Source organism: Diadema antillarum, unplaced genomic scaffold (genome assembly GCF_040938485.1).
Source record: "Diadema antillarum isolate AM-2024a unplaced genomic scaffold, OU_Dant_1.0 seq00001420_RagTag, whole genome shotgun sequence".
Taxonomy (NCBI): domain Eukaryota; kingdom Metazoa; phylum Echinodermata; class Echinoidea; order Diadematoida; family Diadematidae; genus Diadema; species Diadema antillarum.
The window spans coordinates 4578-27768 of record NW_027272172.1 but is presented as its reverse complement, the minus strand read 5'-3'; the positions used below and the strand labels follow the sequence as shown (position 1 = coordinate 27768).

Below are 23191 nucleotides of genomic sequence, written 5' to 3'. Positions count from 1 at the left end.
CTGAGACAAACACTCTCCCAGGCCCATCCCATCTCCATTGAACAAAACTATACAGCCAGCCGGGCACGCACAAACAAGCTCCGCCCACTTGGCCTGTCACTAAAATATCAAAGCAGCGATTGGTTGACCAAGGAGTTCTGGCTTGACATGGATGAAGTATGGATGTGCTGTGTGTATGGATAAAGTATGGATCAATGTGCTGCGTGTATGGATAAAGTATGGATCGATGTGCTGTGTGTATACATGTATACATGTGTATGTATTCGACATGCGTGCGGAGCGGTACGGTGAGTGTGCATGCTTACCTGCAGCAGGGCAGGGACGGGGTTCTGCGACACGCCGATTTTTTTTGTTCTCATGAGAATGCCAGACAAATCTTCTTCGGCTCAAGTGATGTATACTACGTGTATTTTGTACAAAAGGGACTTAATTTTTTACTTCGACACAGCCGAAATTCGACTCTCGTACTTCGGCTTATCCAAATATTTCTTAGAGAAAATACATAGGGAAAAATCGGGACTTTTTATTTTGCTTCGAGTTAAGTGATTTTCGACTCACTCGACGTCGACTTATCCGAGGTTTACTGTATATCTTTTTACTGTTGAATTAACGCATTGGACACACACTGCTGACAAAGCGTATGCAAAGATTTGAAGCCCACATGCACCCACTTTCCTAGGGGGGACCTGCTAATACACTGAAAAAGGGAAGAAATTTTGCATGCATAGAATAACAATTATTTGGGCCAGTAAAAAAACAGTAGAGAGTGTTCAACCTGTTGAGGACGGACTGATCATTTCCCACAGACACCTGCCCAAGTATTCTCAGGACTCATCTTCAACGGGGAAATTCACCTTCTCAAAAAAACAAAAACAGAAAAAAAAGAAGGAGAAAGAAGCAAAGTCTTCTTGCACCCTACTGATATGGTAACATGGAAGCAGATACAGGAGGGAGGAGGGAGGGGAGCAAGCTGTCATGTGGTGAACCTCATGATTGAATGCAAAGGAATACATTACAGATTAGTCCACCATAATTCATTCCTATGATGACATTATTAAAAGCCTTCCTGGTACAGTGCACTCCCTTTATAACGAAATGCTCGGGACCGGCAGTTTTCTTTCGTTATAACGAAATTTCGTTATAACCGAACAAATACAATAAACAACGAAAACAAGGAATCCACGAATATATATATCATATTCTATTTGCTGAAGACTCATCATACACTGGAAAGCTATGTGAAATGTGATGGGATAACTGTATTACAATAATAAACGCAAGTTCCCCTCAGAAACTGTGCGTGACACATGGAGCGAACACACAGTGGTGTGAAGCGTTCACTCATGAACGCAGAGACGCTATAAATGCTTGTTCCGCTACGTATTTTCGAAAGCAATTCGCATTTCGTTATAACGGAGCACATTTCTTTTGTTTTTCTTTGTCTGTGGCACTCGGAAAAGACTTCGTTATAACGGAAATTTCGCTATAACCGTGTTCGTTATAAGCGAATTTTGTACCATAGACTTTAATGGTGATAATTTTGGGACCAGAAGATTTACTTCGTTATAACGAAATTTCGTTATAACCGTGTTCATTGTAACGGGAGTGCACTGTACTGAACACTTGGTTTGTATGGCATCTTCTTGTGTATGATCACAGAGAGAAAAAAAAGGGGGGGAGTATGCACCCCCCCCCCCCCTCCACTCCTTCCCTTTGTGGTATACAAAAACTACAATCATTCCCTTATACCCATTCAAACTTTGGGGAGTTGAAAGTTGACTGTTAACGCCACCATTGATATTCGTCTCCTGACCTATTAGACATTGGTTTTAGTGAATTAATTTGAGACAAAAAGATCTGACATAACAAAAACACCTGAGACTGACAAAGAGGCATTAACTGTTTCTCACAGGTTTTATGACTTCATCAAACAGAATATTCAGAAAAGTTTGGCACTGTGTCTAGCTCCGAGTTGCTTATTTGATGAGAATTTAGGGATCAGAATACCATGTTAGTGAAACTTGCGCCAGTATCATAAGCTTTATCTAATGCTGGAAGTCTAGACAACATTATTAAAAAAAAAAAAAAAAAGCAATTTGATCTTTCTTGGAAATAAGATTCAACATTATTAACAAGTGGACAGATCAGACTTCATTTTTTTTTCCCCCCTATGTCATGACATTTCACCTTGAGTCAAGCACTACATTTTGTTGCCAATTTAGAGTTTTCACTCATGTTTTTTCATCTTGAGTAATGCTTACATTTTATTGCCAATTTGATGTCAATCAGCACTAACCCATCACGATGGAAGGTGGGTCTATAGCACCAAGACTTTTGGAGATTTTAGAATGTTGTACAGATAAACTGTATTCAATAGTTTTCCTCTATCCAAAAGGGTGTTAATACATATTACAGAATGAGTTATATCCCCATGCTAGGCACTAGTTTCTTCATTTGCGGACACAGAGGAGTGGTTGCCTGCCACTCAGCAGACAAGTGGTTTGTAGGCATTGGTCATGCCCTGACCCACAGGAAACACAATGGGGGTGGAGAGTACTGCTACCCCCACGCCCACCCCACCCCCTTTGAATAAAAGAGCCAATCAATATGCAATAGGTGGGAAGTATGACAAGCACCAACCCCTCTGGCACAAAAAACAGTGAATGACATGGCTTATCTGCAACATGAGATGTAACCCAATCAGGAATTTCTTGCTACTTTTTTTTTTTGAATTCCTGAAATCAGGCCCAATTGTAAAACCTACACATGTCCAAAAATACAGCAATTAAAAGTTCCTGTAAAGCAGAGACTGCATGTAACAGAAAAATTCATATGATGTTTGTAGATTTTATCTTATCTTATAAACTCCTCATCAGATAACTCTCTGCAGAAATCCTCTTCAGTGTTTATATCAAATCTCTGCTACAGTCCTCGCGCACAGTTATATTCGAGTCTTTGGTGATTTGGTCACGTCAGCGTAAAATTATCATTGAGGATCTTGTCGTCATGACAACAGGGAGGTGTCCTCCTCATCCATTTCGATCTCCATGTCCAGACTGGAGTTGGACTTCTCCGTCGTGGCAACCACCTCTTCCTTAACGACGACCTCCAGGTCAGGAACAGTTTCACCCCCTCCTACATCAATACACAATATGGAAGTCCCGTCATTACCAAAGATGTCAAATGCTGAAAATACGTCATACTGCAGCTACATCATATATCAACAGACAGTTTTCCATGTTTTATGTACCTACTCTCTCTCTCTCTCTTTTAAAAATGATTTTTTTTTTTTCACAAACCTCAAAGAATGGCTGACAAACAAATGCAAAGTGGGCTGTGTCATGATGACCGGCACTGCCCAATTGGCAGACTATGCTCTCATCATTACTTTCGTCTCACTTTGGTCAAACAACAAGCAGAAATGCTGTTTTGTTTGGCTCACTCTTATTTAAGAGGAATCTATCGCAAATACACGTGTGGATTCAGAGAATCGTAGCTCTACTGGGACATCACTGATGTAGTCTTCTGACCAGGCAATGGTGGTACATGAATTCAACTAATACTTAACAGATTCAGAATTTTTGAACAGACTGTCCAATCTCTCTTAGACGACACTATTGTGTACTACCAATAATCCAGCACTCACTGCATCCACATAAAAATTCTTTAAAAATTTGCATTTATTTCCTGATACAGTGATAAAAAGTGCTACGGTCATATTGCACAATTGTAAAGTAACAATCTCCATGATATTCATCTGAAACAATTCTTATGCAATTCTCTGTAATTTCAACTTTCGAAGCAAGCCATCAATTCAAAAGTTACCAACTCTTTTTCTGTGTTCCTTCAGTAAAAGTGGGGTCTGTTATGGGGTGAATACTTGTCAAATGAGGTTGATTCAGAATAGATTAACAATATATATCTGAATAAAAAGCAGGGATACAGACCTTCACACGGCGACATTTCTCCAATGTACTGCTCTATGCTGTGTGTCAGCATCGTCACAGAAAACGTGTCGTCACGACCAACACCAAGAGCCTGAAGAAGAGAATGAAGAGAAAGTAAGAATGTTAGACAAGGAGAAAGATAGGAAGAAAGAAGAAACACAGAAAGAAAGGAAGGCAGAGTGTTTATGTAAACACCCACCATCATCATGACTATCTTTATATTGCTCATTATACCTCTCACATCACATCTATGAGCTAGTTGAGAAAATAAAAACTATGTAATACTACTAGTTTAGTTACCACCTGCTTGTTCACGCACTACAGGAAATATCTACTGCCTGGTGCCATATTCTATGGGGACAAAGGTCGGATGAAATATGGCACCAGATCGTAGACATTTCTCATATTATGTAAGAACAAGCAAAGGGCAATAATTTCATCTTTTAGTGTAATCTCATAAGTAAATTTTCTATGAAAACATAGACCCTCAATTCATATGTCAGAAACTTTGGTCTACCCATCACTTGTGCTGTCTTGTCTTTCTTTCATATAAACTAACTGCTGCAGCAAAGTGTGCTGCTAGCTAGTAGTAAATTGTAATATCTTAAGTGCTCAGCTGTGATGCGCGCAAATGAACAGCATAAACAATGTGTAAACATGAAATGCAATAAGGGCAATGACCTCATTCCCGAAATAGGGGATATATTGCGTGGTAGATTGACCAATCAGAAAATAGAATTCACCATCGCTTAAAGGAAAAAAGTTAGGTTTCCAGTCACCTTGTGAAAGTAGTCAATGGCCCTGGAGAACTGCCCCGTGAGGGCATAGACGTAGCCGATGGACGAGAACGTGGAGGGGTTCTGGGGGCTCAGGACCAGGGCCTGTCTGTGGCAGTCCAGGGCCTTCTCGTACTTCCTACCGAGGAGAGAAGAGAGAGAGCGAGAGAGAGAGAGTGAGAGAGAGATAAGAGGAATTAAAGTTTGCAGTGTGAGACTACATGTAGCTCTGACAGTATATGTGACCCGCAACAACAAAAGGATCCGAAAGTCGGGGAGGACAACTTTCTGAAAATGACACGATATTATTCCCTTGCTCTTCCACTTTAATTTCACATATAACACGACTCACGAAAGTATTCTGTTGCGGAGATATCGATTATTTTATTAGTGCATATCGAGTGGTTTAGGAAATCAGCGTTTCAAGAAAACCGCTTTCAAAGTTTTTCTTCTGACGCTATCATGATCAAGGGGAGGCAAGACAGTTTGCACCGCTTGACAATAAAAGGTATGACCTTAGCAACCTCCACGATGTTCATTCAAGCTTAGCGCCAGCGGTCTACGCACGACCAATCAGTAACCAAAATGCCATGCATTGACCAATAAGATCACTCTCTCGTTGCTAGGGGCGGAGTCTAGCTGCGGTGCCATATCCAAATCTTCGGACACGTTTCTGTTCCGTTGAAAGTCGGATAATCATGGCCCAGAAAAACGCTAATTTCTTGCCTTTCCTTTGACCATTTAGCTTTGAAATTTACGCAGATGATAGATGATACATTAGACTACAAAATTATGCAAAAAACAGAAAATCGATGGTTTTGACCGATTGTGATGATCTGACTTCAAACTCGATTTTCTCGGCTCAGCCATCAGCGACTTTAGGATCCTTTTGTTGTAGCGGGTCACATATGATTTTGGAAGACACGATACTCACAGTGACCAATGAAATTTGAAACTTACCATCCACACTGCATAAACAATATGAATAAATTTGCATTTTTTTGGGGGGGGGGGGAGGGGGGTTCAAAAAGAAAATTGAAACTTTTCACATTGGGGGGGATTTTCACATAAGCACAAGAGCCATTATTGTTCACAATTCACATGCATGAAACATGTATAGCTACTATTCAATCTATTTTGTGTGTCCGTATCAATGCAAAAATAATTACCATGGTAATAATGGCATACATTTACATCTTATATGAGGAACATGAAGTATGTGTATATAATATACATAAAATACAAATATATTGTATTTAAATCTTCATCATTTAACAATGTTATTTTGTGACATCAACAAGGAAGACCAAGAGAGAGAGAGAAAAAAACAACAACAGCAAACAAACAAGCCTCTGGTTAAAGTCAGCACTGGTGAAGAAAGACCTGTTAGATTGCACAAAACCCACAACAAAATTTATCTGTAAATTTCCAAATGTATATGATATATTTACTTGAGTTTCCTATAAACGTGTCCAAGGTTGTTGAGTAGTGGCTCCCACTTGTCGGTCACTGTCTGGCTACTGATGTTCTGGACGATGGTCAAGGCTTGGTTGAAGTGGGTTGCAGCAGTCTCCCAGCTATGGAATAATGTTTGGTAAATCAGTCAAATTTTGTCTTCAAATATTTATCACAAAAGAAATAATCTTATATTGCTTAATCTGTAATCATAACGTCTATGATAACAATCAAAATGATAATAAAAATAATTCTGATGACGATACTGATGGTGAACAATAATAGTAACAAGAACAACAATAATAATACCATATATAACAGAGAGATGATATGAACAAAATGAAAAGAAAAAGAAAAACTAAAATTTGTCAAATTGAGATAAATACCTTAATCCTTATGAAGGTGTTGCAAATTTGAGGATCAATTTTACAAATAGCAATCAAGAGGCTTTTGCTTTAATTCGGCGAGTATGATAAACAATCATATAACACCAAAATAGGGCTTGCATGAAAGAGAAATGTTTAATCTACCCTATAAAAATCTAGTATTGAAAGATAAAATCCTAGTTACAGAATTACAACAGGAAGATACAGCATTCAAATCACAAGAATGTGGCTTCTTGGAGTTGAGGGGTTAAACATTAAAGAAATCATTAGACTGTTGGAGTAGAGGCCTACTTACTCCCCATTGTGGAACGCCACCACCCCCATCTCATGCAGGACGAAGGGGTCGTTGCAGGCGATGCCGAGAGCCTGATTGAAGAACTTGTCGGCGAGCTTGAAGTTCCTGGTCAGCCCGTACTCCAGACCGACATAGAGGAGAGGCAGATGGCAGCTGGAAGGGAAATATGTGAGTGAGGAAGAGGGTGGAGGCTTTCAAAGCAGAGGCCAAGTTGACAAACACGAACGAACGACAGCAACAAAAAGACGTAAGACTCCCCTTCCCTTTGTCATGAAAAATAAGAAATTCTGAGACATCACTGTGAAAGAGCAGTGGACCCCCCCCCCCCCCAAAAAAAAAAAAAACAACAACAACAAAAAAAAAACAACAACAACAACAACAACAACAACACATTAATTGCAATGAAATTGAAATGTTGATTAATCCCATACTGGCAGTATTATTTGACTTAAAGTTGCAACTCAACTTCATGTTCAAGTTGACATGAATACATACGGTAAGTTCAGATGAACCAAATGAAAGAAGTTTCAACAAAATGGGCCCTAGAATTCTCATAAAGGAGACAATACATTTTTGGGTTTTGTCACCCACGGTTCTTATGTTTCAAAGTACAACTTGCTGTTACTTCTAGTGCCATGATACGAATTCCATCAATTGCATTAAACATACAAATAAACAAACACACAATAAACCAAATCAAATTAAAACTATGACTGAAGGTGATTAACACCCCCGCTCCAGCAGCTCAGACTCCCATGAGAAAGAATTAAAAGCAATTGCTAGAATATTGTCCTCTGTGATGACCTAATAATGCTTGGGAAACAGAAAAGAAGAAAGTGGATGTGTATTTTTTTTTTCTTCTCCTTCTTCTTCTTCTTCTTGGCTTTAGTTACTGCCTTTTGACAAGATACATGTATGTTCTCTTCAAATCAAGAGCAACAAAACAATCAAACTCCGCACCACGGAAACAAATAAATTGAAACCTCATACGATCATACGAAAGCAAACAGACACAATTAACACCAGAGAAGACCATAGAGGGTCACGTGACCCACCCTTTCATGAGTCTGGAGGCCGTAAAGTACGCTGCCATGGCTTGGTCGTGTTCCCCCTCAGCTGCAAACGAGTGACCAAAGGCAAGCCACGCTGGACCGTACAGGCGGTCAATCGCTGTGGCTTTGCTGCAAGAGTAACCATAAAAAAAAAAAAACAGGAAAAAAAAATCAAATGAAAGTCTTTGAAAGCATTTTGTACAGTAAAACGAGGAATGTTCGCATGCATTTTAATTTTGCGAATTTCACACGGCAAGATACGCGAAATTAAAATGTCCACGAAAGTTCTTGTCTACAAGATATGCATTCAATGTTAGAGGCAACTCATGAAAATTTCATGCCGTGAGAAAGGCTGTTGGCTCCTATTCGCGAAAATTTCATGACACAGAAATTTTTAATTTCAATTTCCATTTTATTTTCGTATTTCTCGATGGAAAATACATAAAACATAATAAAATATAATAATACATAATGTCTAATTTGGATATATACAACAACAAAAAATACAAACAATCGAAGTACAAGAATGCTATAAGAGAAATACGATGGAAATATTGTGTTCACAGTAGTTTCCAGGAAATTTTAATTGTTGTTGATTTACGACAGTTATGGTAACCTGTAAACGTCTGAGCTGCTGAACAAAATATATAATTATGTATGTACATGTGTGTGCGTATATACAGTGTAATAATATATGGCTACATAGCGACTAAATCTCCCAGTTTACCCTCTTTCTATCTGTCTATTCATTTATCCATTCGTCTATTCATATGTTCGTTCTTTTGTCTGTTTATCTGTCCACATATATCAGTGTTTAAATGGATGACATGTTTGTGTGTGCACAGGCATAGTGTGCGTGTTCATGCCTGCACACAGTGAGGAGAACTACCATATTGGTTCTGCTCGATTGAAAAAGAGAGCTGCATGAATAAACTCAAACATCTTTTTTCTTTTTCTTTTCTTAAAGTGTGTCTGAGATTACTTGGATACCTGAGGAATCTTCTCGCTGGTTCGTTCTTCCCCACGATGTAGTAGTAGCATCCGACGGCGAACCACGAGACGGCCTTGTCTGGATGTAAGTCCACTAACCTGTGGGCCAGATAGAACAATTCTGGAAAAAAAAAGAAAGAAAGAAGACCAATGGCAGATGAACACAGTAGCCAGCTTCAATCTTGATACAACCATGGACACCATACATGGGCTTTTCAATGAATTTCTCATCTTTTCTTTTTTTCTCTGTCTTCTTTTCTAAGTGTGTTTGCACAGGAAGTAATAAGCACCCCAGGACTTGCAAACCATAGAGCATCCAAAGATTCAAGTCTTCGCACCAAATCTGCTCTCTAATTACTCACATTTTCACAAAATACGGTTTCTACTGACAACCGTGCATTAGCTTTCACGGCATAGAGATGCTAAACTACTGCTGGGTGTATGCAAGTGTCTTTAGATCGTTCATGCGACTGATGGTACCACACGACAAAAGGTAGTCTCCCGAGAGATGAAAGAATCCCAAACGTACCATTGGATAGTCTGAGCTCCACCAGCGTTGCCACGTGAACGGGAAGACATCTTTCGTGAAACGGGTCCGACTCCAGCACACTGCATTGTTGGAAGACCACAGGCAAGGCTTGAGTGCTATGTAATGCATTACAAAGTGTCTCAAACCAACAGAAACTATTGAGTCACTAGGAGTGGACCAATTTGCTACAATTTCCTAATTCCTATGCAACAAGGGTTGCTAATCACAACCTCAGGGCTTGAATGTGTCTTGCCTAATGTAGCAACAGCAAATCAAATGATACCAACATTCAGTTGTTGAGCATACATTCAGTACAAGCGGGTAACTGAAAAGATTATCATTAGATCCTAAGGGATATATATTTGTGAACTGGAATACAATGACATGAGCTTCATAATGACCTGCGAGTTATCTTGTAGCTGGTCCTGAAGTCACAGTTGTAGTAGTGCCTCTCTGCCGTGTTGGTCTGGACGTCCAGGTTGTTGGCGAGACTCAGGAGGCAGTCTGGCAATTTGTTCTCTACAGGCTTGTCGTACTGAGCGGAAGACAGCAGTAGCAACCATTTCATGAAGACAAACACTTATCATGAATGCAGAACTTACGCAGTTTAAACAACACATTTGGAATCTTGCAGCTGTGCAGGCTAAATAGTAAGTGCCAAGAGTTGAACAGCTCAGTTTTGTTGTCGTTGCAATGTATTTTTTCTTTGAATTCTAAATGGATTGCGAAAGATCTGTGTATGTCCTCTTGTGGAAAATAATAACTGAGACTGAAGTGAAACAAAACAAAACAAATCTGAAAATTGGTACACAGTGAGGAAAATTTCACACAATTTTCTGTGTGGTACACTACTCTCTTCTTGTACTAATAAGCCAATGGATATTGACGATATTCTGTCTGAAAGAGTACAGACAAAACCTCAACATTCAATGTCATATGTGATTATCTGAAGTGGATACAAAGTGACAATCCATCTTTAATTGTTGCTACATGTGTGTATTTTATTTCAGAACAGCATACAATTATTTTTTATTCGATACCTATCTAAAATTGTGGTACCTCAGAGAAATCTGCCTGTGCATGTCACAGACTGTATAAGAGTTAGTTCAGACGAACACATAGCCAAGTAGGCAAGCCAATATACCTTCTTGAGTATACTCTGGTAGAGACTTCTGAGAAACTCCTGTTCTTCCGTCGGACACTGCTCAGTGATGGGCAGTGCTTGCAGGAGATCCCTCTCTGGTCCGAAACAAACAAACAAACAAATGCACAATCATACCACACAAACAAGACAGTCTGTCTCATAGCATTCCTCGAAGAGCATTAATACAGGGCATTCAGAATGATGAAATTTTTACACTGCAGGCCTAATCTCAAATATCGCACTGTAATATCTTTCTAGCCTAATTCTACACTCAGGATATTTTGTTATGACAGTGCAGAAAATTTCATTTATCTCGCAATAGAGCAAAGAGTGCACAAGTTGGAGTACCTAAATTAGAAACAAAACCAATGTCAACTGATTGGTGTGTTTACAAAGTGTCACTGAAATTGTCCCATCAACTCTAAGAAACCATGTTTCTATCATTTAGTGCTGTATCTTTTAAACACACTCCTGTAAATTATATAATTCACTGTCACTGTTTTGTAAGGTACAATAAAAAAAAAACTTTGTTTGTGTCCTTTGTTGACGCTTGTTCATATATGATTTTTTTTTTCTTTATTGCAAAGTCTGAAATTAATTCTTAATTGGCAACATATTCTGGACGATAAGAGTTCCTCTTTCTCTCAAATTGGCTTGTTTTTGTAAATATCTTGCTGATTTTGAGCAGATATAATGAATTTAACCTGCTGAATCTAATTTTTTCCCCTCTAAAATAAGGTATATAGGGAAATTTGGAGTTGCCAATTTCATGATGTTAAAAAAAATGCAGTTAAATACCCCCAGGGCTTGAGGGGTTAAATTAATTGAGGAGTTTATGTCAGGAACTCAACAGGACTTGAAGGCACTCTCTACAGCTACACTTGTATGACCCAGAGTAGGATTACAACCAGGTTTTCATACAAGCTCGTACAGTTGCAGCCTACCATAGCTTCAAGTCCCACAGCAGCAAGACACAGTTAGAAGTTGATTAGTTGTTAACATGGCAGTTACAATCACTCTCACACATTTCTAAATGAAACTGACATGGAAGTACAGGACAAAAGAGAGTGATTTCACAAGAAATATACGAGCAAGAGATTGCACCTTCATCTGCCGTGAGCATCTGGTGTTTGACGAGGAGTTCAAAGGCCTCGTAGCAGTGGACGTCGAGGATCAGCGCCTGGCGGTAGCACTCTGCGGCCTGGACCCGGTTCTCCAGGGCTTCATAGATCTGCCCCTTTAGTAACGCTATCGAGCTCTCAACCTGCCTCAGGAAATATCACAGAAAGTGTTTCTATCACTGAAAGAGCAGTATTGCTATGTCGAGATGAATGGGAGAAAGATAACAGTTTTCTCTCTGGTAGCACACTTTCTGCTACTCTTTAAGAAACAAATACCAAGATTGTGAGCCTCTAGTTGTTTCTATAAAAATGGTAATCATTTCGACTTTGAGTAATTGTGAACCTTTCTCTGGCAAGAAGCCTTATCCTGAAGACTATGACCAATGGTGGACTCTACCATGATGGCTTTCGAAAGAATGCATGGGAAAAACCCCAACACAAAATAAATACTGAAAGAAAACCATGATGCATCCGTGTCATTGACAATGTCACAGCATAGCGTCTGTTCCTCATACGGTTGTTGACCAAAGACAGGTGCACATATCTACTCCTAACCACTGACAGCAATCACATTGTGCTTTTCATGATATTGCCAAAGATTGCTATCGTGTATTGACCAATTCTGTGACGTGCTTTGTGTATTTTTGGCATGGGCAGCGCCATTACTCGGTGTCTCAGCCGACCCCCCCCCTTCCCACTCCCCACCCCTCTCCCTACATTAGCACGCGCGCAGAATGAAAAACTGCTTTAGCCAATGGGCGTCTCGTACTGAGTGCGCGAATGCTTGCTTAGTGCGCAAACCTTTGTTACAAGTGCGTGATAAACATGTTGCCCGGGGTGGGGGAGAGCAGGGGGGTCGGCTCAGACACCCACTATGGCTGCGCCCAGTGCCATGAAATGTCTGCTGCCCTCAACGAACCCGAATCGGTCAATAGGTCTGTTTACAGCCGCATTCAAGTGCTCAAAAGCAAACTGAACCAAACCAAACCATACCGCGCCAGATTAGGAGAGTTCAAGTGCTCTGTGGAGATAGCGTACTGTAAAAGTGGATATTTTCGCGTTTGTAATTCCGCAGTATCAAGACATCAACTACAGGAATATATGGCAAGCAAAAATATTCGCATGCTTTTATTTTCGCGCTAGTTTCTGATTGCGCGAAATGCGCGAAAATTTCAACACCACGAAAATTTCCACTTTTACAGTACCTCATAAAACCCACACGTTCTGTAAAGCAACAATACATTCCCCTCACGCCCCTACACTACATACAGGTGTCCCTCACAAAGAGAATCAACTCTTTGAATCATGATGTAGTGTGTGTTAAGCGCACTCTTCTCTAATCTCATGTCAACACCTGTAACGGACTACTTTGAGTGCTCTCTGGCATGGCACGATATGGTATGGTACCCTTTTGAAGCACATCAAGACGTGGTCCACTTTTGGCTCATTATCGTACTGTAAAGCACACTTTGGGAGCATTCGAGCCCTCCTCTGGCGCAGGTATGGTACTGCACAGTATACAAATGACATACAGGTCTGAGTGTGTCAGTGGGATTTGTGCACATAAGGCAACTATGGAATGCTTAAGCCACAAGGCGAAGCCGAGTGGGTTTAGGCTAAATTCTGTAATTACCGTATGCACACTACTCCGACTGACACACTATAAGACATAAGCGTCATCTGTGTTATAGAATGGGTAATTTTCTGGCCAAAAAATCAATACCTGTATTTCTATCATGTTACACAATGGCAAATTTACTGGATGCCTTTCCTTTTGGCTTGCCATAGACAAGAGCCTGAAAATAATGTATCCAGTACTTCAAAACCATGCATCCAGTATTTACTGGATGCATGGAAAAAAGTGGTGGATGCATGATTTTTAGCCAATAGGCGTCTTGTACTGAGTGCGCGAACCTTGGCTACAAGTGCACATAATCTTGCTACAAATGCGTGATAACATGTTTACCACTCTGACTCAGCATGTGGCTGGTAAAAAAATCAACACATAGGTCTCGACCAATGGGATCGCAGGATTCTCGCTACCCATTCTATAATACGCTTTGGGAGAGCGTTCGAACACGCCCGATGTCATGATCAATCACCCTCTGACCATTGCTCACGTTTTCTAGAGGAATCTTGCCCTGTCCATCCTTCTGATCCTCTGCCTTGCTGTCATCGATCTTTTCCTGCAGAATGGTGATGTCGCCCCCTTCTGACCCGTCCAGAACATTCAACGCTTCCTCCCAATTTCTGACAGCTGCCTACATATTTTACACACACACAAAATCAAAACAAGGTTTGCGCTTGGTTTTTACATCAAGTTGGTCGATGTTCAATTCAAAGCAAAAAGGAAAACAAACACACAAAACAAAACAGAACAAATGAAAAACAAACGACAGCAACGCAACATCTAGACAGTTCACAACGAAAACTGTACAAAAACATTCATCGGAATTAGCAAGTTTTCACATTTCCTCTTTTTTCCCTGTAAACACTCACTGATCAACATCAATATACACAAATTACATTGATAAAACCACAAATTTGTTGGAGCAGTCATTTTATAAAATATTGAAGACAATTCAAATGTATTAGCTTATCACACAGGTTTGTCATTTTGTGTCAGCATTATTCAATGTAAACTTGCAGATTCTGTTTAGATTCATGGTTAATACTGAATTTAAGATAGGGCTTTCAACAGACACTCAACCACAAAGTTGCTTTCTCAGTCTGTGTGCTCCTGACTTGAGGTGTCATCATTAAACTGACAAGCATCGATGCTACACAGCAAAGACATTATCATACTTGTACCATACACACTGATCAATGTAGCTGACTTACCAAACACTTAGCTGCAAGGTATTTTCCAGCCTTGTGAAGCTGTCAACAGCAAACAAAGAACAGGCAAACACAATGACATGGGATTTAAATTGCATCAGTTTCTCATTCATAGAAAAGTCAGATGTATGGCTTCTGCAAATATCCATCTAGGTACACTGTATGTTACTCTCCTAAACTAAATCTTATGAAAATATACTGAAGAATGATCAAACATCTAGATAAAACAAACAAAATTTGTACATCCTATCAGTATTTTTTCTCTCTCTGCCTATTTTTAGATATATTTTTATCTACCTATCTATCAATATTCATAACTATAAATCGGTGCATTCATCTACCCATCCACCCATTTCCATCCATTCATCTATAAGTCCATTGGTTGATCTACCTAATACTCTGGATAGATATTTTCCTGTCTCTTCACAGAATACAGGCAGATTCTTTCAGGCTCAAAACTAAATCCTTTATGCCTGTTTCTTCTTTTTTTTGGGGAGGGGGGGGGGGGGGGGCAAGGAGGGAAGATATATATGCATTTAACCCGTTCCCTACAGGAACCTGGTGGCTTGTGTATCAAGTCTATCTGGATTTCAGAAGTCAGTATGGAACAGGTTAATACCTTATCAAGTCTTCTGTTCCTGATTAGATGAGCTGCTCTGTGGTATTGCCTTGTTAGGTAGAGACTCTGAGCTAACATGTACACATCTTCAGGGTCACCTGCAAAATAGAGGACGAGGGAAGTGAACATAAGTAAAAATTGTATATATGTGCAGTGCAAAGGTTCATGTTTAACCCATTGAGGACTGTTTGATTTTGCTACAACACGCATTTCCCATAGACCCTTGCCCGAGTATACTCGGGACTTGTCCTCAACGGGTTAAGGGCCAATGGACACAATTGATGTGTTACACTCTTTCAAGAGCATGAGTTAAGGGGGAATGAAACCCAAATATCGTCGCTTGAGAATGATAAGGGCGTTAAGTGATCACAAAACCCATAGTGGTCGAGACAACTTAAAGCCCGTCTCATTCTCAACAGACGATATGATGTGGATTGAGTGAACCCAGCAAATAATTCAAAACAAAAAAAAACCATGTAGCGCAGTTAAACTTAATAAAGGAAAATTGAACTATCTGTTAAAAAGTTATGAATTTTTACATTTTGGTAATGCCATTGCTTAATGAGAAAACTACAACAGTTTGGGAGGTCACTGCAGGATGATATAAGAAAATCTGAAGAGACTTAAAAATATTTTCCTTTTTCTAGCATAATTATTAAAAGAGCATTTGACTTATTACCACCTTCAGAAAACAGGGGGAATGATATAACCTTCAACAAGTCAAGGCAACATGTACTTTTCATTTTTTTTAAAATTGTGGAATTAACATTGATAAATCAACTTTGATATACTGTAAACGTGGAAATTTTTGCGGTACATTAATTTTCGCGGATTTCGCGCTACGCTAGGCTAGCGCGAATTCAAAAACGCGCGAATATATCTTCACAATTTTCTACGCACATTTTGAACGGGATGAATTGTGTGCGCTTCATCGATGATACTGCTACGTAGTACAATGTACAGGCATGTTTACGCTACTAATACTGTGCGAAGAGACGATACCCTAGATTGCTGTGTACTGTAGCATGCATGTGTGCACCGCACGCATCGATGCTACAGTCCCCCGTGACTACGGTACTAGAGTCACAGCTGTACTACGTATTTGAGTGCTTGTACTCGCAGTCGAGCCGCTCGCTACGTCGCTTGTCGTACGCTGGCATAGCAAGCTATGTAGCAGAGGCTTTGGATGAAAGCAGTGAATGTGTACTACAGTAAAGTAACCTGCTGCGGAGCGCGAATTTAAGAACCCGCGAATACGTTTTCGAGCCACTCAGCGCGAAAAATTAATCGCGCGAAAATATTGACGTTTACAGTATTTAAAAGTAAAACTCACCTTTTGAGAGTGTTACTGCCTTGTCTGCCCAGAACACAGCACTGTCATACTGGTGCTGTCATGATGTAAAACAAACAGGAGTAAGCAAAGCAGGCACCAGTTATTGGCCATGAAAAATTAAAGAATTGTATCATTACAATATCATTTGTACCGGTAGATGGTTCTACACCAGAAAAAAAAAAAAATGGCTATGCACCTACAAATGTACAGTGCTACAGTCACAAAGGTTTGAACTGAAATCTACTGAATGAATGCCATCTAATTTATCGACAAATTTTGTTCAAATTTTTTTTTCTTACACTGCAGCAGTAAAATTTTCAGACAATAATAAACAATGTACATCAGAATAATTCTACATGAGATGGCAATGGGGATTCAGGGTTTTAACTTTTTGTGAGATTGTTAGAAAACTCTTATATGAAATATGAAGGAGAACATATACAATTCTACGAGGAATTCAAAGTTTATCTACTTGATGAAATTCAGTTTTGAAATGGCTGAAATATCCAAAAACAAAATAAAGTGGTCCTAAAAGGTGGGATCCTAGTTTTATTACTTAGGACCTCTTTGTTTTTGGATATCTCAGCCATTTCAAAACCAAATTTCAACCAGTAAACTATGAATTCCTCTTAGAATTATGCTCTTTCACATTTCATATTTGTCACCACGTCTACCTTCCCTTCCTCGTATCTGGCAAACAACAATAATATATCCCATTAACATTGCCTATTTTGTTCAAGTAAGATACATCATGTACAAACACAAATAATACTATATAGGGTGGCACATCCTATTACCGGACGCTTTTCTTTGTGGCTTTGAATTCCGTACTCATAGAATGAAATTTGGCTAAAAATAACACCACTTATTCACAGACTCATGGAAATTACGAATTCAGCCAACTTATGTCAATTCTTCGTTCCAGTTTTTAGAAAATATGCTTCAAACATACCCCTCTAAAAATAGTGGTTTTTTTCGCGGTGCAAAATCGCATTGTATTACCGGACGCGATTTTCGTAATCGAATAATCGAGGTCTTTCGCACCTAATCCTTGCACCAGAATCACAATTCATCCCACAAATCACCGTACACATTCTCACCGAGCGGATGACAAAAAAAAAAATCGGCAAATGAGGCTCAAATTTCGTATTTTACAGTAAAATGTCTGTCTTGACCATTTCGAACAGTTCACGCAATAAAACCTTGTGAGATATCGACAACTGGTTAGAGTATACGTGCTTTGTCTATGGGAGCTGCATGCGCGGGCGATGAGTTACGTGCCCCTTAGCGCACAACTACTAGTATTCCGCATCGTTCGTCGCGTTTGAGGAGGATAGCTACAAATTTCCGATATTGATCAGTGAACTTTTGGTTCTAATAGAATCTTCAGCATTTTTCCTGTATGTGAGTGGGATTTCATTGAATTTCAGTCGCGAAATGTGATTCAAACATGCATAAATATTAACTATGACGAGGTGCGGGTCACTCAACTATAAATTTGAGGTAAAATGTGAATTTTTTCGTGTTTTTACATTTTTATGTGGCGTTTTTTGCAATTTCGTTCCACACAAAGTTTCTGTGAGGCTAATCTACGAAGTCTCGCGCGTACAGAATGTCATTAGTACGCAAAAATGTGCGTGTCCGGTAATACCATGCGTCCGGTAATACCATGCTTGCCCCTACTGGTTATATAGGCCTAAGGATGGCCCTAAATACCGTATATAATATAGACCTGTCTATTAAACATTAGTCCATCGACCACTTTATCGCTTATTGAATCGGCTTCGTGTAAAATTAAAAGTAAACTTTGGCACTAGCAATTTGGAGTCCATTACAACTGTAAAACAAACAAAAAAAATGATAGTACAGTCTACAGACTCTAAAAATTGAGTTATATGTTTGACATGCCTAACGTTACATGTTTACTATTTTGGCATTTGCAATCCCAATAGAGCCTTTACAGCACACGTTGTAACTTGTGTAGGAGGATTCTTTAACGTTTACACACCTACACAACGTTGTAAGAGTACAAAAATACAATGATCATGCATTTACTCACCTTGCTAATGTAGCTTTGGACTAAACCCCGGAATCTTTCTAAACTGCTCATCGTATATCATAGATTTTAGTTGCTATCTTCCAGTTGAAATTAGGTTGAGACAGTTGTAGCCACATCAATACTCGGTAATTAGCAGGTTGTGCTTGGTCCCATGTATTTATATTTGGCGGTGTGGCAGATTCAGACCCCCGATCTACTACGTACTGAAGACACACACCGTTCCGCCAGCGCGCGATTTTTCGTCTCTCGCTCTCAAATTCACGCGCGAGCGATCGGCGATCGGAAGAGCAATGGACAGCTAGCTGTGCGCAACTACAAGATCAAGACGCACTCCACTCGTACTCGAGTGGAGTTATGTACGAGTGCAATCCCACTTGCAAACGTGAAATGTTATAGCGCCATCTCGCGGTATCCTATAACGCAAAAGATTATTATCAGCGAGGTACTCAGCTGAGCACCAGCTCCATTGCAAAACATGTAGCAGTTTGCGTTACTCACTACTCCGTAACAGGCGGAAAGCAACTAAAATTTCCATCGGCGGATCCAATACCGTTCTTTATATACGGCACTGGGCGGATCCAGAGGGGGCCCACCTGGTCCGGGCGGCGTGTTTTTTTAGACGGCACAGATTGGGGACCCTAACCCTAACCCTAACCCTAAACCCTAACCCTAACCCAACGTGTTTCCCATAGGTTTAATACGTGCTTGCCCCAATCTGTGCCGTCAAAAAAAAAAAAAAAAAAAAAAAAAAACGAGTTCGGGCGCGCCCCCTCTTTATTTTTGTTAAAACAAAAGAAATTAAAAGAAAAAATGGGGCTGAGGCACCAGGCATGCCCCCCCCCCCCATTAACTTATTTTGTAAAGGCGCCTCCCCTTTACGGAATTCCTGGATCCGTCCTGGGAGTCCCTGAATAGACCTTTTAAAAGGCTTTCGGAAAGTGAAACCGGTTATCGTTTGAAAAAGTGAAAATGACTTTGATCTATTTATAACTATATGCATTTTGGTGATGATTTTTTTTGTTGTTGTTCATATAAAATAATATTCACATATCCATGCAGTCAAGAATAAAATAGGAAAGAGAGCATAAGAAAATAGACGGAGGAGTTACAAATAGACGGGAAGAAGGAACAAGAGGAGGAAGATGGTGAAAAAGTAGTAGGCCTAGTATTAGGAATTATAATCATTACCCAGGTCGAAAAAAAACCCGATACAGACCAGGTAACATTTTTAACTGGTCTTTACTGGTTTTAACTGGTCTTTACTGGTTTCAGCTGGTACCAGTTGAAACCAGAAGGCACCTCCAACTTTCCAGTAACAAAATAAGCAATTCTAATGGAAACAAGTTGATACCAGTTGAAGTCATACTGGTACCAGTTTATACCAGTTGAAGTCGCACTGCATGCTTCAGTTACCAGTTGACACCAGTAAAAGTCTACTGGTGGATAGTTGATACCGGTTCAAGTATCACTCTGTACTAGTTGGTAACAGTTGCTGCCATCAGTGTTGAAGTCTTAATGGTGGTACCAGTTGATACCAGTTCAAGTCTCACCGTGTATCAGAGTGATACCAATTTGAAGTCTGCTGGTATAAGGTGATACCTGGTGAAGTTTTACTGGTATCTGTTAATTTGTACTGCATTTCCAGATGACAATGCAGAAGTCACAAAATAAGTGTAAAGTAAAAAAACAAAAACAAAAACAAAACAAAACAAAGCATGGTTACAATACACGAGAAATCGGGATTCCCTGATGTGCTTCTCTAATAAGTTGCCGGCGAGGGGCAAAATTAATTCAAAATGGCCCTTCACAGTTGGAAGCACATGAGGAAACATACAGGAAACATGTTACAGGATATCACAATGTAAAGCAATATCAAAATTTTGATAAATTCAGATTAAGCACACCAAGTTAATAAGTGGACATGAGAAAAGTACCCGGATCACATCAAGAAAGAAAAGAATAATGCTTTCCATCTAATATAAGTTCAAGTGCCGGGTTCCAATACTGTTACAATGTATATTTCTGTAAAAACAAGTCTCTTGTTCTCAGATAGGTCCTATACAGAATTTAAAATCTGATGAATATTTTACAATGGATTATGAAATAAAAAGAAATGGACGGACATTGTTAAGGGTGTTTTCTCGTAGAGGATTTTGAGGAGGCATAACAATGTTATATTTTTTTTAATAGTCTAACATAAAGACCAAAAAATGTGTATACATAAGAAAAGTGGTTTGATCACAAACAGATCTATTATGAAAAGCCATAAACGTGATTCCTATGGAATTATTTACTTTAAAACTAAATATTTCATATTCAAATAGCAATTTAAATGAGGGAAAAGTTTTGCACTCAATAATTGTGAGATCAATAGACTTTCATTAAGGTGTTTTCTAACAGATTTGGAAAAGCAAATTTAGTGTGGAGGAAGATGACAATTACAGAGAGAAGAGAGAGGGGTGAGAGAGAGAGATGGAGAGAGAGGGAGAGAGAGAAGAAAGATAGGTGAGGGGTGCATAATCACGATCATTAACCAAAACGTGATATGAAGAACATCATTAGGGGCGTTTCCTTTCCATCATGCTTTAAAAAAAAAAGTTACTCGACTAGCGTGAATCGTGCATGTATTGTCTCTGAACACTTTTCACAAACACTTTGTAAATCACGCGTAGGCCTACATGCAACATGGACCTCTCTTTTTCCGATAATAGTTCATAATCTGTTTGTTTATGTTTTTGGTATTATAGGGCCTATTGTTTGTTTGTTATTGCAATTGTATGGGTTAAAGATAAAATATTTGAAGTAAAATTGATTTGCAACTGATTGACAAATTGGCGCTATTTAATACATCGACGTAAATAAGCGCTGAATTGATCAGTGTTTTACTCTCTAAAAAAAATCGAGTGAAAATTTTCACTCTAAAAAGAGTGAATACAAAAAAGAGTGAATTTCGAGTGAAATTGGAGTGAATTTCGAGTGAAATTGGAGTGAATTTCGAGTGAAAATGTTCATTTTCACTCATTTTGGAGTGACGTCAGGGATCACTCCAAAATCTTCGAGTGATCCCTGACGTCACTCCAAAATGAGTGAAAATGAGCATTTTCACTCGAAATTCACTCCAATTTCACTCGAAATTCACTCTTTTTTGTATTCACTCTTTTTAGAGTGAAAATTTTCACTCGATTTTTTTTAGAGAGTAGTAGTAGCCATAATAACAGAAATCATGGGTGTACATACTCGAGCAGGATTCAAACCTACGACCTCCTGATCTCCGGACAGGCGTCATCTCCACTAGATCACCGAGCTTCCGCCCGACAGCAGTTAATGTTGATTCTAATCTTTATAGCAAGCAGCGGGTAGTGCGTATTATTCAAATTCGAATCCTGCTCGAGTATGTATATACGCCCATGATTTCTTTTATCATGGCTACTACTAAAACACTGATCATATTCAGTGCTTATATACGTCGATGTAGAGCAATTTGACGATCAGTTGCAAAGAAAACATCTCGACAGAAGAATTTCATGAATTTGAATAAAATTGATTTCAAATAAATTGAAGTGAATGTAATCTTGAACACTGCATCACGATTAACATACGATGTGCAGGATCTCTCATACGGATTACGTATACGATAGGCATCTTATTCGTGATATATATATATATATATATATATATATATATATATATATATATAGCCTATATGTTGCGCGCGCGCGCGTGTGTGTGTGTGTGTGTGTGTGTGTGTGTGAGAGAGAGAGAGAGAGACCCGGGGTATTTCGGAAGGGGTGTGATGCTGTAAACAGTGAGTATTATCCACAGTAATGCTATATCTTCAGTGGAATTCAAGGAACCAGTAACCAGGGGGTGTTTCATCAACGTTTGTCAGCGCTGACAATCACCATAGTATAACAGTCAGTGACCAGAGCATCTCATCCAATCAAAACCAAGGATTTTGCTGAAATTGTCAGCGCTGACAAACGTTGATGAAACACCCCCAAGGGCATGAACTGATAGTTTATAACAATCTATCGTCCGATGTTGTCTGTTATAGACTCTCATGAACTTAATTCATGTGAGGTTTCTATAGCACCCGAGAACATCAAAAGCCATGCAGAAAGGAACCACACAATGATATTATGACACAGGGCCGAATACATTAACTATACAGTAAATCGTACACTGGATGGCAGAAGAACTCCATAGGGAAGATAACAAGCCTGATCGAAACGCTGGCTAAAAATCTACAAAATCGCCGAGAAACTGAATGGAGGGGATAATATAGGGGAATGAAGAATTAAACAGTTAGGGCCTACTTTCAGGAGGAGGTCCATTAGTGATAACATTGGGAGATGAATGAATGAAAGCAGGAAAAGGAAGGAAACAAGGATTTATTATTGCAAAGGCAATTAACAAACAACGAATTGGGTGGTAGAAGGCCTATCGGTGCACCACGTATTCTTTCCAGGGTATGTGTTCAATATATACTGTTCATTCCCTTGAGAACGGCAAGAGCATGCTTGCCGAAACGTCGGGACTGGCCCGGGTATATAGGCTCTTTTCAGGGCCAAACACAAATAATACACCCTCTAGAAAGATATACGTGGTGCACCGTTAAGCCTTCTATCCCACCCAACGTTCTAACCG

At 39.5% G+C, this 23191-nt stretch overlaps 1 protein-coding gene across 1 annotated transcript; it reads right to left on the bottom strand.

Moving 5' to 3' along the window:
• Positions 1-3004: 3004 nt before the first annotated feature.
• LOC139709248 (cell division cycle protein 16 homolog) lies at positions 3005-18595 on the bottom strand. The gene is made up of 16 exons (XM_071621200.1): positions 18545-18595; positions 16486-16540; positions 15153-15250; positions 14537-14575; positions 13816-13956; positions 11679-11838; positions 10575-10669; positions 9832-9965; positions 9431-9510; positions 8902-9022; positions 7915-8040; positions 6860-7012; positions 6175-6300; positions 4727-4862; positions 3948-4038; positions 3005-3135 (listed from the first exon to the last, which is right to left on the bottom strand). The coding sequence occupies exons 1-16, from the start codon at positions 18593-18595 to the stop codon at positions 3005-3007; spliced, it is 1737 nt and encodes a 578-aa protein (XP_071477301.1).
• Between the last annotated feature and the right edge of the window lie 4596 nt (positions 18596-23191).